Source organism: Dioscorea cayenensis, chromosome 5, assembly GCF_009730915.1.
Source record: "Dioscorea cayenensis subsp. rotundata cultivar TDr96_F1 chromosome 5, TDr96_F1_v2_PseudoChromosome.rev07_lg8_w22 25.fasta, whole genome shotgun sequence".
Taxonomy (NCBI): domain Eukaryota; kingdom Viridiplantae; phylum Streptophyta; class Magnoliopsida; order Dioscoreales; family Dioscoreaceae; genus Dioscorea; species Dioscorea cayenensis.
In genome coordinates, this window is record NC_052475.1 from 18692821 (window position 1) to 18707145 (window position 14325).

Here is a 14325-nt window from a genome sequence, read left to right on the forward strand (position 1 = left end):
AGAGCGAACATATTGCCCTACCATTATTATTCTACTTGTAATGTAAGAGTTATGCCTGCCTTTGTTTGGGTCTTCTCTTTTGACTTTTACCACTATACATTTATAAATTTCTCTCACTTCCTCCAAAGTCCCAAAATGGCAACACATAGGTCTCGGTTCACATTATGTGAACTTTATTTTAGCATATCTAATGCAACAAAAAAAAGAAAAAAAAAAAAAATCAATTGCCAAATAATTAATAATTTTATATGTCTTAGTACTTGCTAAGAACTAATCCTGAACAATTGAGGAATCTTTGAAGAACACACCATAATGGGCTTTACAAATTTCCTCTCTGACGAAGAACATGGGCCACTACTATTATTTGATATGGTTTAGGACTAGCTAATTACAAATATTAGAATCATGGATAACACACTAATATGCATTGCTACAAATTTTATTTGTCAAAACAAGTAGAGTTTTGAAGGAAATGGTGAGTTAGAAAACACAAATTCTGGAAACCAACATAAACAAAATTTCAATATTATAAGCTAGCTAAGAAAATTAATTGTATCAACCATCTTCTATTCTACATCAAAAGTTTGAATTTGAGCTCATCAAATTGCCCTTGAAGACTTTTGAACAACTAAAAGAATTTCTTTTATGGTCAATGGAGGAGTTAGTTGGGAATTGATTGATATGATTCTTCTACATAAAAAATCCATTATGCTATACTTTATGCCTCCCAACTGAGCCTTAGTGCATGAGTACATCCAAGAACTCAAAAGTATTCAAAATCCAATAAGAAAATTATGTTAAGAGAAAGTATTTATACCTGTGGCGTGTACTTGATGGCAGTCATGACAACTTGTATAGTACTGAAATGCACAAAGCAAGATTAGTTAAACCATCATAATATACCAACAAGAGCCTGTTTGGTTCACATGTTGGATGATATCATCCAAGAAAATCATTTCTAAGAAAGTATAACATGGGCATCACTTTAGAAAGAGTCTTACAATGATATGCTAGTTCACTTGTGAAAATTGCTTGGAATGAAATATTGAAATATTTACTTAAATGTGATCTCCGAGATGTGAAATTAATAAATAAAAAATAAACAAGGTAAGGTTATGAGGGGGACAGAAAGGTTTGTGATGATTCAAAAGGATGAGAATAAAAATGTCTAAGAAAAACATGGGTAAGTGCTCTTTTTATTATTATTATTATTATTATTATTATTATTATTATTATTATTATTCATTTGAAGCACTTTTGGTAGAAGCACCAATCTCTTCACATCTAGGAAAAGTAGTTATACCATTTATTTCACCGTTCATTAAATACTTTTTTAGCCAAAAAAAAAAAAAAACTATAGAACGAGGACCACACAATAATCCTAACAGAGAAATTTATGAAGATATATATGCAATTTATCTAACTTTATAGGTTGACATAAGTTAATTGTTTTTATAAATAATATAACTAAACAATAAAATGGGTTTAATGTTAATTAGAAATAAAACTTTCATTTTATCATGACTATATTTTCTTCTAAATAAATAAAATTAAAAATTAAACAATAAAATAAATTATAAATATTCTTACTAAATTATAAAATTTTATTAATTTTTAAAAAATAAAGTTTAAAATTCGTGTTAAATTAATGGGAATTTCATCAATTATATAAAGGTAAGTTTAGAAATATTTGTGTAAAAATTTTGAGAGTTTTAAAATTAATTTTATAAAACTTAATTATATTATCAACATTTTTTTTAGAATATATATACTACAACATATAGAACAAGTTTCATATTAAAGGACCAACATTTGAAAATTCAGTTTAGGAAAAAAAAATATTACCCATTACAAATTCAAATAAAAATGCTTTTGAGCTCTTTCTTCGAGCATATAATACCAATTTTACATAAAAGTTGAAACATAATAATTTAAATTCACCTTTAAATTTTTTTTTTTAAATAAACCAAACCCAAAAAGTTGGTTTTTCAATAACCCAAACCTAAACCTGAATCAACTCGTTCAATTAATAAAAAATTTCAAGTTTCTTACCCAACCCCTATTTAGACTATCATAATCTACAAGAATTTAACACCTATTGGTTTATGACTTTTCCCTCAAATTAATTATTTCATATATATACAAACATGAGAATGAAATATATTTTTTAAGAATTTTTTTAATAAATAGATGACAAACACCTCCTTATTTAAGGTAAATCAGGGACGTGCATAAATGTGGAGTTAATAATTCAACACACCTTATGCTCTCATCTTGCGTGTATTTTATAATTTACGTTTAGATTCTCTCAAAACCTAATATGAATACTTTATGTAAAAAAACTTAATACCAATAAATGAAAGAGACTATTACTTATTTTTTAACAATTCCTGAGAATGCTTCAAAGATTATATGAAACCAACAAGGCCTAACTTTGAGATGAGTTTGTCATTCAAATTTTGAAACAACTTAGGAAATGTATCTTTCAATAAAACTTACTTGAACACAGAGACGAGCCAAAGCCAAGAATGTTTGGGCCAAGCCACAATCACACATACCAAAGCAGAAAGCCAGATGACGGAAGTGATTGAAATGCATGTTTTTGAGACCTTCTGATGTCCACGCTGTTCTCCCAAGACAATTTAAAAAAAAAAATTAAAATATTTACAGCCTAAGCTTTTTGACAAAAAAGCCTAAGCTTTTTAGGAATCAACACCAGATCCAAGGATACAAAGGTGAAAATTTTAAGAAATACTTACGTCATAAATTAGAACCTGGAACAATGTAAAAACTGTCAACGTTACAGCATGCATTGAGAAAGCAACATCACTTGGTGCTACAGGAATCATCTAACACAATAAAAAACCAAAAAAAAAACTAAATATTACACATGTAGATTATTTAAAATTGACAAAGCATAATTGCGAAACTTAGAAACAGAATTTTGGTCTAAAGAAATGGTGAGAACTAGGTCTCTTTTTATAGTTTTAAAATGATACTTTGCATCAATCACTGGTTAGCCCAATGATAAGTCATAAGGCAATGGGTGAGGAAAACGTAAAGTCAAATTCTTGAATTGGAGTATTGTAGCACTATTGTTTATCCAATACTTCCAGATTCATGTATTGTTCATAGTATCGTTCTAAGTTGGTTTGAATGGGTCTTTTATGAAAAGTGATGTATCTCCCTTTCAAGATTGAATGGTAGGAAGATTTATTTTTAAGATTTTCGTAAGCTAATGTAACTAATACACTCCCTATTTGCCTGTCTCTTGAGTGGTTCTCACTTTCGTTAAAAAGAAAAAGATACTTTGCTAGTAAATGATTTTATTTTATTTATTATTTTAAAAAAAATTTAAAATAGTAGAAAATTAATCCATTTAACTAATAACTATTACATTAGGTTTCCTACGTAAAGTGTTCATTCTACTGAAAAAATGAGGTATCTTCTATAGATGGCTAATGATAAAAAGTTAGGAACACCTACACATTTTTCCCTTTTCGCTACCGAGTCAATCCATATAAAACCAAAACAAAATTACATCCCAAACTCAACAACGTTGGCTTTTCTAACCTCCAAAGCATCACAAACGTCATCTCAACATACCATAAGACTATAAGAGGAAACCAAAACCAGTGCAAATTTGGAAGACAACGTCCCAAATTTAACCCCAAGACACTCCAAACTCAATATCCACAAAATGGAATCTCAAAATTCTACTTAAAAGAATAAATAACAAGAAAAACAACAGTCACGGACCTGATCATGGCCATACTTGTTATGATACTGCCTCTGAATAGCCTTGCTGAAGAAGAGGCCGGCGTTGTAAATCAAATAGGAAGAGTGCTTGGTAAGGTTCAGCACCAAGAAATCAAAGTTCAATCCCACAACACTTCAGAAACAAACAACCAAAATCTCAAAAAAGAAAACCTTGAAAACCAAAACTAAGATCACATTGTCACTGAAATCCAAACCTTTTTCTCTTGAAATTGAGGATGACTTGAGGATAAAAACTGAAGGACCACGAGAAGAAGGCAAGCCATCCAAGAACTTGGTAGGCAATCTCCATCTCCACAGAGTTCCAAGAAGCCATCTTTGGAGACCTTGACTTCAATCTAGCACTAGAGAATTTGGAGAGAGATGGCGCGGAGAGTGGGAGAAGACTAGCACTTAATAAGCGAGTGGCGAGTGAAGTGAAGTGAAGGAAAGGGATGTTCACATTTGGAAAAGAGAAAAACCAGATTGACAAAAATAGCCCCCAGAAGATGAGAAGAGCATATATACTGCTGCTATTTGAGAACGTCAAATGGTGTGCTGTACAGAATTGATGTGAATAAGGGTATTTTTGTTAATTAATGTGAATGGAGTGGTTTTCAGTGTACGTATCTAGTCCAGAATCCATCTAGGTACGCATTTGTTCCTGGTCTGGTGTCCAATTTAGTTTTTTTTTCAAATATTACCTAAGATTTTTTTTATTTTTTTATTAATAATGTGAACAAATTAACCCTTACTTTTTTTTAAGACTTCAATGATACCGTCCGCAGGAATCAAAATTTTAATTTCTTTTATAAAAAAATCAAGTATTTTATCGTCAGGCTATTGTTTTCATGATTAATCTCAAAATTTTTTGTTATTATATGGATGAAAATGATACACTTCTCAAGGTTTGAGTATTGTACTGTGAAAACTTTATTTGGTGACTAACGTGATGAGTGACGTCCCAAGAAAAGCGTTGGTCGTTGCTCAACCATCTCATTCTCCTTCCTCTTTTTTGTGCTCTTGTGAAATCACACTAACATATATATGCTCCCATTCAAGTTGGTTTGCCCTCTCTTTCTCTGCCTCTGCTCGTCTCTGCCTCTACCTCCTTTTTCCTCCCCCTCTTGCTATGGCAAGCGGGGGGTCAAATCCCTCAACCTCTCCACCGTCCGCCCCTGCTCGCTCATCCCCCCTTTCATGGGCCCTAGATTGCTTCCAAACTCACCACTACTCAAGATAATTCTCCACTTCATAACCCCGCAGTCCTTAACAAACTCAAAGAGAATACTTCTGATTTCGTTAAGCTTGATAGCGATGCTCTGGATCGAGCTCGTCTTCGATTTCAGTACTCTCTTTTCGGCAAGTTCTTCGGAAAGCCTCCTGCCTTTGAACAAGTCAAGAACATTCTCCTGAAGAAATGGGAAAATATTGGTGAAATCCTTATCTCAGACCTTCCGAATGGCTTTATCCTTCTCAGATGCCCGAATCAAACTGTGTTGCAGCGTCTTCTCTCCGAGGGTCCTTGGACCATTAATGGTATAATTCTCCAACTGTCTCCTTGGAGGCAGTTTTTTGAGCCTACTTTCACCAAACTCATGACGGCTGCGATATGGATCCAACTTCACAATCTACCCATTGAATTCTGGAGTGGCGATACACTTGAAACCATCACTGGCCATTTGGGCAAACTTCTGAAAGTTGATGAGCTTACCCTGTCCTTAACTAGAACCAAGTATGCCAGAGTTTGCATAGAATTGGATCTTTCCAAACCTCTAAGCAAGGGCTTCTGGCTTGGAGATGATCTCCATCGTGTGTTTATTGTTGTTTAGTACGAGCGTCTTCCTACCTTCTGTTACACCTGTGGAGTGATCGGGCATGGTTCCAACTCTTGCAGCCGCGCGTCAGCAATCGGAAATGCTAATGCCTCGCAGCCCTCTCGTTCTCAATGAGGGAAGGAGGTAAGGCAGGAGCATTCTCCCTTGGTTGCTGAAGCCGGAGCAGGTGGTATCTGTGTCTCTTCTCTCCCGGCTAATGTTTCTGAGGCTCCGGTGAATTCTTCGTCTTCCGTGGTTGATTCGGACTTTGGGCCTTGGTTACTTGTCTCTTGCCGGCGAGGCCCTTCCCGATCCCGCGGCGGTAGTGCTCGCACCCCCACCGTGGCTGAGGGTTCGGCAGCCGCGACGAGACAGGACGTTCAGTCTTCCCGAGGCGCTTCTGTTCATTGCTTACGTGGCAGAATGCGAGGGGGCGCTAGTGGGCGGCGTCATAATTCCAATGCCACTTTGCACGTTCCCCCGAGCATGGTTGCTTCTGATCCCCTTGTCAGACCCGACACCGCTCCCTTACCCGTTACTCTATCACAGGCTTCTGGGGACTCTGAATCGCACTCTCCCAATGTCCATCGGGACTCCCCTCCCCCTCCTGTTATTTCCCATACCCACTCGGAGAAAACCCCTCCAATTACCCAACCCCAAATTCCCTATCCCAAGATATCTGTGACGTTAGATCGTAGACATAGGTCTCCCCCTCCTGTTCTCTTGTCTTCCATTACTGAAAGCTCTATTCTCAACGGTGCAAACCCTATCCCGAGCACTCCATGATCGTTGGTCGGGTCTCTGCGGCCCTGGATGATGGTACAATGGAAGAAGACAGTGGCTATGATGATGAAGCTTCGAGGGATTCAGATGATCAAATGTCAGAAGAAGATGAACCTGACGATCATATGACCCTTGACCAATATCAGGAGGAAGCCCGACGAGTTGCTCTCATTCGCAAGGGTGCTATCATAGAAGTTGAATCCTAAAAGAAGGGACGCTTGGAGATGGGTGATCCCAGCAATCAATGACTTCATCTTCACTGATATATCCTTTTTAAGGGAGTTATCTTTTTCTATCTTGACTTTTTTATGACTGCTAAAAAAATTTGTTGCTGGAATTGCAGGGGCTTCTCGTCCCGAGATACCCTTGCTCGCGTTCATCGTCTTCTTCATCAGAATGATATAGCTATTTTGTGCCTCGTTGAAACCAGAGCTAACTCTGATCGGCTTGGTAAGTTTTTGCTCTAAACTCTCCAGGTCGTGGGATTGGGCTTCCATTCTTGCTGTGGGCTACTTTGGTGGTATCTTTGTTTGTTGGAAGAAGGGTTTGGGTCTGGTCACCCCTATTGCTTTTTCTCGTCGCGTTCTTCATTTGGTTATTTCTTCAAACTATTTCTCCACCTCCATTATTTCTATTGTTTATAATTCTACTCGTCTTTCTTCTCAATGTATGGTCTGGAATGAGCTTTCCAAAATCTCGTCTTTTCACATCCCTTGGTTAGTTATCGGTGACTTTAATTCTGTTTTGTATCCGAATGAACACAAGGGTGGCAGATTCTACTACTATTCTAGCAAAGCCTCTTTTTTCCGGAGTTTTGTGGATTCTAACAACCTTCTAGATCTTAATTTTTCTGGTTCTCCTTTCACTTGGTGCAATAACCAACGTGGTTTAGCTCGTCGCTGGGCTCGTTTGGATCGCTGCATAGTTAATTTAGATTGGATCTCTCGCTTTAAAAATTTCTCTCTTACTCATCTTTCCCGCAGTTTCTCGGACCACTCTCCTCTTGTTTTATCGATCTCTCTTTATGATTCTACTAAACGTTCCTTATTTCGTTTCGAGAATTATTGGTTGGAATTTGCTGATTGCCATGATACTGTTTTGAAGGCTCTCCTGTCTCCTACTCACGGTAACCCTCTTCATATTGTTTCGCATTTACTCTCATGTATCAGATTTAAGCTTAATGCTTGGAAACATTCTGGTGTTAATTCTTTAGATCATGCTATTGTTCAGACTGAATCTGATATTTCTCTTTTAGAAAGCATGGATGATACTATCACTTCTCAATCTAACCTGTCGACTCAGTATGCTAGACTTGCAGCACTACAACGCCAAAATTCTATCAGATGGGCCCAGTGAGCGCGTCTCCTTTGGGTTTGTGACGGTGATAAGAACACTTCTTTCTTCCACAACTCTGCCCGTATTCGCGCTCATCATAATTACATCTCTCATATCATGGATTCTTCAGGTAACTGTTATAATAATCAGAATAGCATTGAGCATGCTTTTATGAGTTACTATTCTAATCTTTGGTCTGACTCTGATTCCAATTCTCATACTGTTCTAAATGACATTATTAATGAGCTGCCTGAAGATCTCCCTTATATCTCGACTGATACTGGTAATTTTCTTGTTCGGGAAGTTACCAAGGATGAAATTTATCTCGCTCTTCTTGATCTTCCCACTGGTAAATCTTCCGGTCCTGATGGATTCAATGTTGAGTTTTATCGGTTCTTCTGGGAAAATTTTGGTGATCATTTATTTACTGCCATTAGATTTTTCTTCCAAACTTCTCATCTTCCTAAATCCTAGGGTAGAACCTACATTACTCTTGTCCCCAAAAAGGCTAATCCCCAGTTGGTTTATAATTATCGTCGTATTTCGTTATGCAATGTCTGCTATAAACTTATATAAAAAATTCTCGCAAATCGAATCAGGCCTGTTCTCCCTATGTTGGTAGGTCGAGAGCAAGCTGGATTCATTTCGGATCGAGGTGCTTTTGATAATGTTATAGCTATTCAGGAGGTGACCCATTCTCTGGAATTTGACCGCAGTAGCCCCCCTAGGATGCTGATTAAACTGGATATAGAGAAAGCTTATGATACTATTAAATGGAGTGCAATTCTTGCTACTCTTACCAAAATGAAATTCCCGACCATCTGGATTTCCTGGATCAGTGCTACCCTTCGATCTTCCTCCTTTGCTATTCTTGTTAATGGAGTTCCCACCACTTGGTTTACATCCTCTCGTGGCATCCGACAAGGAGATCCCCTTTCTTCTTATTTATTCATCTTAGTTGCGCAAAACCTCACAACTATTTTAAATCATGCTCTGAATTCCAATTTGATCCCTGGCTTCGACTGTAATCTGCGTTTCATTTTTAATCATTTAATGTTTGCGGATGATATTATGCTGATTACCCGAGCCTCTCGATCTGCTGCTCGCAACATTAATTTTTGCTTTGCCATTTACTCCCGTTTGACTGGGCAATGCCCTAATCTTGCTAAAACCCAAATCTACCTCCCATCCTGGTTCAGTAAAAGAGTGGCTCATAGTATCTGCTCCATTTCTGGTTTATCTCAAGCTCAATTTCTCCCAGAAAACTCAGTGTCCTCTCCTTCAAACCAATGCTTGACAAGATTAAAAATATGTGTGCTCGTTGGAAAACTTGTAAATTATCTTCGGCTGCTAAATCGATTCTCATTAACTCCTCTATCTTTTCAATCCCAATATATTACCTCTCTACTTACCCTGTCCCTGAATTGGTTCTCCAGGAAATCACTCGTATGGTTCGGGATTTCTTTTGGTTCAAAGGGGGCAATGGAAAGGGCATCCATGCTGTGAATTGGAGAAATATTACTGATAATAAATCTGAGGGGGGTTTGGGTCACCGGAATCTTTCTTATGCTAAGTCCTCTCTTATGTCTAAGAATGTTTTCAAGTACCTGAATTCGGATAGTATTTTCTGGGTTGATATTGTTCGCCATAAATATGGTCATTTAAATTTCTGGGTTAATTCAATCCCTGCTAATTGCTCTTGGATCTTTCAGGGCATATGCAGAACAACTTCTAATTTAAAACATAATCTTTGGATCAAATCTTTTAATCCTGCTCAGGACCTCTATTCTTTTTGATCTCTGGTTATTTGAGATACCTATTGCATTTAAACCCACCTACTTAAATGTCAATACTGACCTCAGTGATACTTGCTTGATTGATTTTTTTGTGAATGGTCTGTGGAATGCTGATAAGCTCAATATCACTTTTGGTGACTTCCTTGGCCCTTTAGTTCCAAATATTTGCAGCTTTGATCATGAGAATGCCAATTTCTGGGTTTGGAAGCCTCATTCTTCAAACTTAAATATTTCCTTAGCTGTCTATAATCATTTAAATCACAACCAAGATTTGGCATTGGAGTGGCCAGGTTGGAACTTGCTTTGGAAACTCCATGTTGCTCCTCGCATTAAGCATTTTATTTGGCTCATGCTTCATGGTAGAGTTTCTACTACTGATTTCCTTAAGAACATCAACATTGGCCCCAGAACTTTATGTGTATTTTGCCACATTGATTATGAATCTTCTGAGCACTTATTTCTTGATTGTCGGTGTGCTCAGATGGTCTGGAATTTATTGAATCATAGGTATGGTATTAATATTTCTTTCCCTGATCTTATTTCTGCTGGTTTCTGGATCACTGATTACAATTATTCAACTCATTCTATTTCAATCATTGCAGCATGTATTTGGTACCTGTGGAAGGCTCGTTGTGATGCCATCTTTAACAATATCATTCCCAATTTTACTAACATTTCTGTTAAAGCTATCGCCCATGTCAAGGATTTTATGCAGGAAAATGCGTCTCTAGTGGGACGGAAGTTACTCTTCAACAACTTTTCCAGCTCCTTTGGACCATTTCTTTTCTTTGCCCACAGATGGATTGGCAGCAGCAACATTGGTAAGTTGGGATTCTTTATCTCCTCTCATACTTACAGAGTATTTTGTGCAGGTTGTTGCTCTTTCTCTGCGGATTCGCATTTTCAAGCTGGTCTCAAAGCTATCCGTATTGCTGTTCAATCTTCTTTGGATCGGCAGCTGGTCGTTCGGAGTATTCTTCATTGCAGCTATGATTTACCTCAAACTTTGAAGTGTGATCGTAATCTTGTTGCTTGGCGTGTTGCTCAGGACATCTCTTCTGCGAATCATCATCTCCAACTTGCTGGCAATCCCACTCTGGTAGCAATACCTGCTCGCTAGAACGGCCCCAGATCTGCTCTTACTTGCTTCGTGACAGAACAATCATACACTCAGCCTCTTCCTCTCTGGCCGCGAATTGCCCAAATGGCTCATGGATCTCTTCTCTGATAATGGTTTTGATTTCTAGTCTGTTTTATTTTTCTGATTTGTTGTATTTTCTTTAGCTTGTTCTTTCTTGTTGTAATTTCTGTTCTTTTGTAATCCTGAGACTTTGTAAACCTTCTTTTTATTATCAATAAATTAAGCTCTCCGAGCTCTTGCCCTCAAAAAGTTGGTTTGCCCTCTCATCTCACCCTAATCCACTCCCCTGCTGTATCTGTCAGCTCCATCACTGGAATTTTTATAAATCTTAGGCTAACTGAGGATCTCCATGAGCTTCTTGTGAATATATATATATATATATATATATATATATATATATATCACGCCCACCCTACAGTACGGGTTTCTTTCGACAGATTGGCCGTATCCAATGGAACTGGGCTCCACTGGGTGCAAGGCCTCAGATTTGACCTGATTAGAGTCAACCCTAACATGCAAAATATGAACAATGATACGGAACTACAAATAGGATAACAAGGACTGAAAGAATACAAGTATGGGTTGTAATAGCCCTACAGAATACAGAGTCAAGCAGATAATTTGCGGATCACAAATACAGTCAGAATACAAGTCTTACTCACACAGAAAAATGCACTACAAAGATACTATCAAAATGCAGAAAATACGACTCCCAGACACCCTCCGGTCCTAGACTTGATCTTCTCCTGCGAGAACAGAATTCACAGAGTGCATGAGCCACAAGGGCCCAGTAGGATCGCAAAAACAAACACAGAAAATGCAGGTATTCCAGAATAAAATAGAAATTTGCACAGAAATACAGAAATTTCTCGGAATATAGAAATAATCAGAAATCGAGAAATATGCAGAAAACAGACATGTACATCTCCCTGACTGATAATGGAATCAACAGCATGAGGCTGGATCATCGACTATGAAAGTCGGAATAAAACAAAATATCAACAGCCGTAGTCGGATCTTCGATCGCAGTCGGGGGGTAGTGCTACTACAGAAAACATGTGCACATGGCTAGGACTTACTCCTCCTAGCTGGGCGAGCCAGGAATGGAGATGTACTAAAACCACAGAAACACTAAAATACAGACAGAGGAAATACCGAATAAATAATGCAAATAAATAAATAAATAAATAAATTAACAAGTAAATAAAATAAATAATAAATAAATAAATCAACTTACTAAATCATTCAATAATTAGGTAAATAAGAACCGTCAGAAAAATACGGAAATATACGGGTGCGAGAGCCTACCTGGCTCCGAGCTACAATGTCGGGTTCACCAAGTCCCATGAACTAAGGCTCGCTACAACAATCTAACCCAACAAAAAAAAAACTACACTCAGAAATAAATTTTTGGACATGGCCTATCTTACATCTATTAACAATTAAAAGATCTCAAAGTTAGCAAAGCAACAGAACAACCAGGCACACTTTAAGACGCACAGCCACATTATACAACTAATGTGAATGATTTAAGAAGGAAGGCCATGCTTCAAAATAAAACACCTAACATGCTGAGCCTCCTATCCCTCTAGACAAATCTAGCACAATTGCATGCCTAGAATGAACGCACAGTATTTAGCAGCGATTAAAATTTCTCAGGAGAAATAAAAGAGTTAAGCCAACCAAAAATAATCAACTATACAAATATATATATATATATATATATACACAAGGAAAGCTCTGCCATAATACACCAGCACACTAAAATCTATAACTAACAATCACTATATAACACATGCTCCAAAAATATCTATATAAACCTAGCATACAAATATATACATAACACTCTATTGCCAGACAAGCTAAAGAAAAAAAACATTCTAGAACAAACTCATCAGGTAGTGGTGGAATTCCCAATGAAAAGGAAATTTTTAAACCAAGAAATGCATGCATACATAAATAACAACAATCAAACACTAACCCAAAACAACGACTAGTATAAACAGAATTATAACTACTAATGTGAATAATTAGGAAACTGACTCATGCTAACAACCATTAACATGGAAATAAGAATCAAATATAACAACTGCAGAGATTAACCCCGCCAATCAAACAAAACTAGTTTCCAAGACCCCAAACACAGCATACAATTTGGTTTCAAAGATGCAAGGTTTGAGCTGACAGTGCAAGAGAGACAACATCAATTCAAATCAATAAGCACCATACTAAAAGAAGGGAGATTGATAAAATACCACAACAAAGGTGTCCTACGATTTGGACACAGGAGTTCAAAGATGACTCTTCAGGCTTCTAATGACAGCATACATTCATGCAAGAATCTAAAGAATTAAGACACAAGGCAGCTTACAACCACACACAACACAAATATGCTGAATACTCAGACTTGAAGCTTAGAAGATCAAACAAACCAAAATAAAAACCTGAAATCTTGATGAAGAACCCAAAACCAGGAACACCCTCTCCCAGCTGCTGCTGGTACCAAGAATCCCAACGAAGAGGGTTAAGTGATCAGGAGGATGAAGAAGAATCCTTGAGGATGCAATGGTCTTCAAAGCAAAACCTTGCAGGGAAAATAAAATCTCTCCAAGCAGTATTTCACCAACCCTGACAAGACCGAGGGTTCACAGGCGATCTGACAGGAGGGCTCACGGGTTGGGCGACAGAGAGTCACGAGCTCCACTTCTTGAGAAAAGTCAGAATGCTCCTGTCAAACTTGGTCAAAGGCCAAGCTTATGGACATTACATATATATATATTAGTGGTTGAGTGATTAAAACATTTGATTTCTATGTAAATATTAGATTTTCTTTCAATCCATTTGTGAGTTACATAAAGGCATTGCTTCACAAACACATTTCCTAAGTGCATAATTCGATTCTTGTCTTGAACTTTTCATGTTTGACCTCGAAAAATTAATAGTTTTTTCTTCAAACAATTAATTTGAATATTCGAGTTTTTTTAAGTGATTTTGATAGCAATACTGCCTTAGAAAAAAAAACTAATGATATTGCATTAGGAAAAAAAAGAAAACTAATTTCATATCTCAGTCGCACACACATATATAGACGCACACATAAGGTTTAATAGGATGCATGCAGGGTGGGACATGTTTGAGATCTCTACTATTATTCCATGAACAATTTGTAATTTAATAAAAAATAAAAGAAATTTATACGTGAGAGTCCAGTAGAATATTTAATTTACATATTAGTTTTTTTTATCAATAAATATTTTCATATAAGTATGATTAAACCTCTAATAACATTGTTGGTTCTTTAAGGCATCACCGGTTGATGAAAGTAAAGTAATATATATAATTCACGCATAAGAAATAAAAACACCTTTAAGTGATAATAACTATAACTCTCGATATAGTAGTATTTGGTTTATGAGTTTTGTAGTAGTTCAATTTAAGATTCGTTAACTACAAATGCACACAATTTACTAAAAATCTCAATTCGAATATTGTGACATGTCACTTTATTACATAAAACTATACAACACAAGGCAATTAATAATAAAGAAAAAAAAAAATCATATTTTATAATATAGATTGTGAATTATCTTAAAATTATAAGAAACATAGATACTCATCTTTCAATTTTAATGAGCTCTATTATTCATTGACGTAACGATGTTATGACATTCAAAATGTTAAAAAGTTATTGTAGGGA

At 36.6% G+C, this 14325-nt stretch overlaps 2 protein-coding genes and 1 long non-coding RNA gene across 4 annotated transcripts; 1 reads left to right on the forward strand and 2 right to left on the reverse strand.

Moving 5' to 3' along the window:
* Nucleotides 1–811: 811 nt before the first annotated feature.
* On the reverse strand, nt 812–6451 carry LOC120260067 (cystinosin homolog). Its single transcript, XM_039267510.1, has 5 exons — nt 3975–6451; nt 3760–3892; nt 2760–2849; nt 2500–2624; nt 812–860 (listed from the first exon to the last, which is right to left on the reverse strand). The coding sequence occupies exons 1-5, from the start codon at nt 4091–4093 to the stop codon at nt 812–814; spliced, it is 516 nt and encodes a 171-aa protein (XP_039123444.1). The 5' UTR covers nt 4094–6451.
* Nucleotides 4307–6359, forward strand: LOC120260068. The gene is made up of 3 exons (XM_039267511.1): nt 4307–4316; nt 5023–5568; nt 5710–6359. Exons 1-3 carry the CDS (start codon nt 4307–4309, stop codon nt 6357–6359), a joined length of 1206 nt encoding a protein of 401 aa, XP_039123445.1.
* Nucleotides 6452–11173: 4722 nt separating the features above from the next.
* LOC120261809 lies at nt 11174–13343 on the reverse strand. Of its 2 annotated transcripts, none has more exons than XR_005536642.1 (3): nt 13073–13343; nt 11937–11998; nt 11174–11374 (listed from the first exon to the last, which is right to left on the reverse strand). It is a non-coding gene; the product is annotated as an uncharacterized LOC120261809 (long non-coding RNA). The 2 variants fall into 2 exon arrangements; XR_005536643.1 differs by lacking the exon at nt 11937–11998 and adding an exon at nt 12884–12970.
* Between the last annotated feature and the right edge of the window lie 982 nt (nt 13344–14325).

What these genes read in the sequence shown, in the direction of transcription:
- LOC120260067 (XM_039267510.1), bottom strand. Translation starts at nt 4,093, where the DNA reads ATGGCTTCTTGGAACTCTGTGGAGATGGAGATTGCCTACCAAGTTCTT. An exon ending in ACAAGTATGGCCATGATCAG is followed by an intron (nt 2,850 to 3,759) that starts GTCCGTGACTGT and finishes TTATTGTGTTAG; the next exon opens with ATGATTCCTGTAGCACCAAG. An exon ending in TGGCTCGTCTCTGTGTTCAA is followed by an intron (nt 861 to 2,499) that starts GTAAGTTTTATT and finishes TGTGCATTTCAG; the next exon opens with TACTATACAAGTTGTCATGA.
- LOC120260068 (XM_039267511.1), top strand. An exon ending in GCTTGGAGATGATCTCCATC is followed by an intron (nt 5,569 to 5,709) that starts GTGTGTTTATTG and finishes GTTCTCAATGAG; the next exon opens with GGAAGGAGGTAAGGCAGGAG.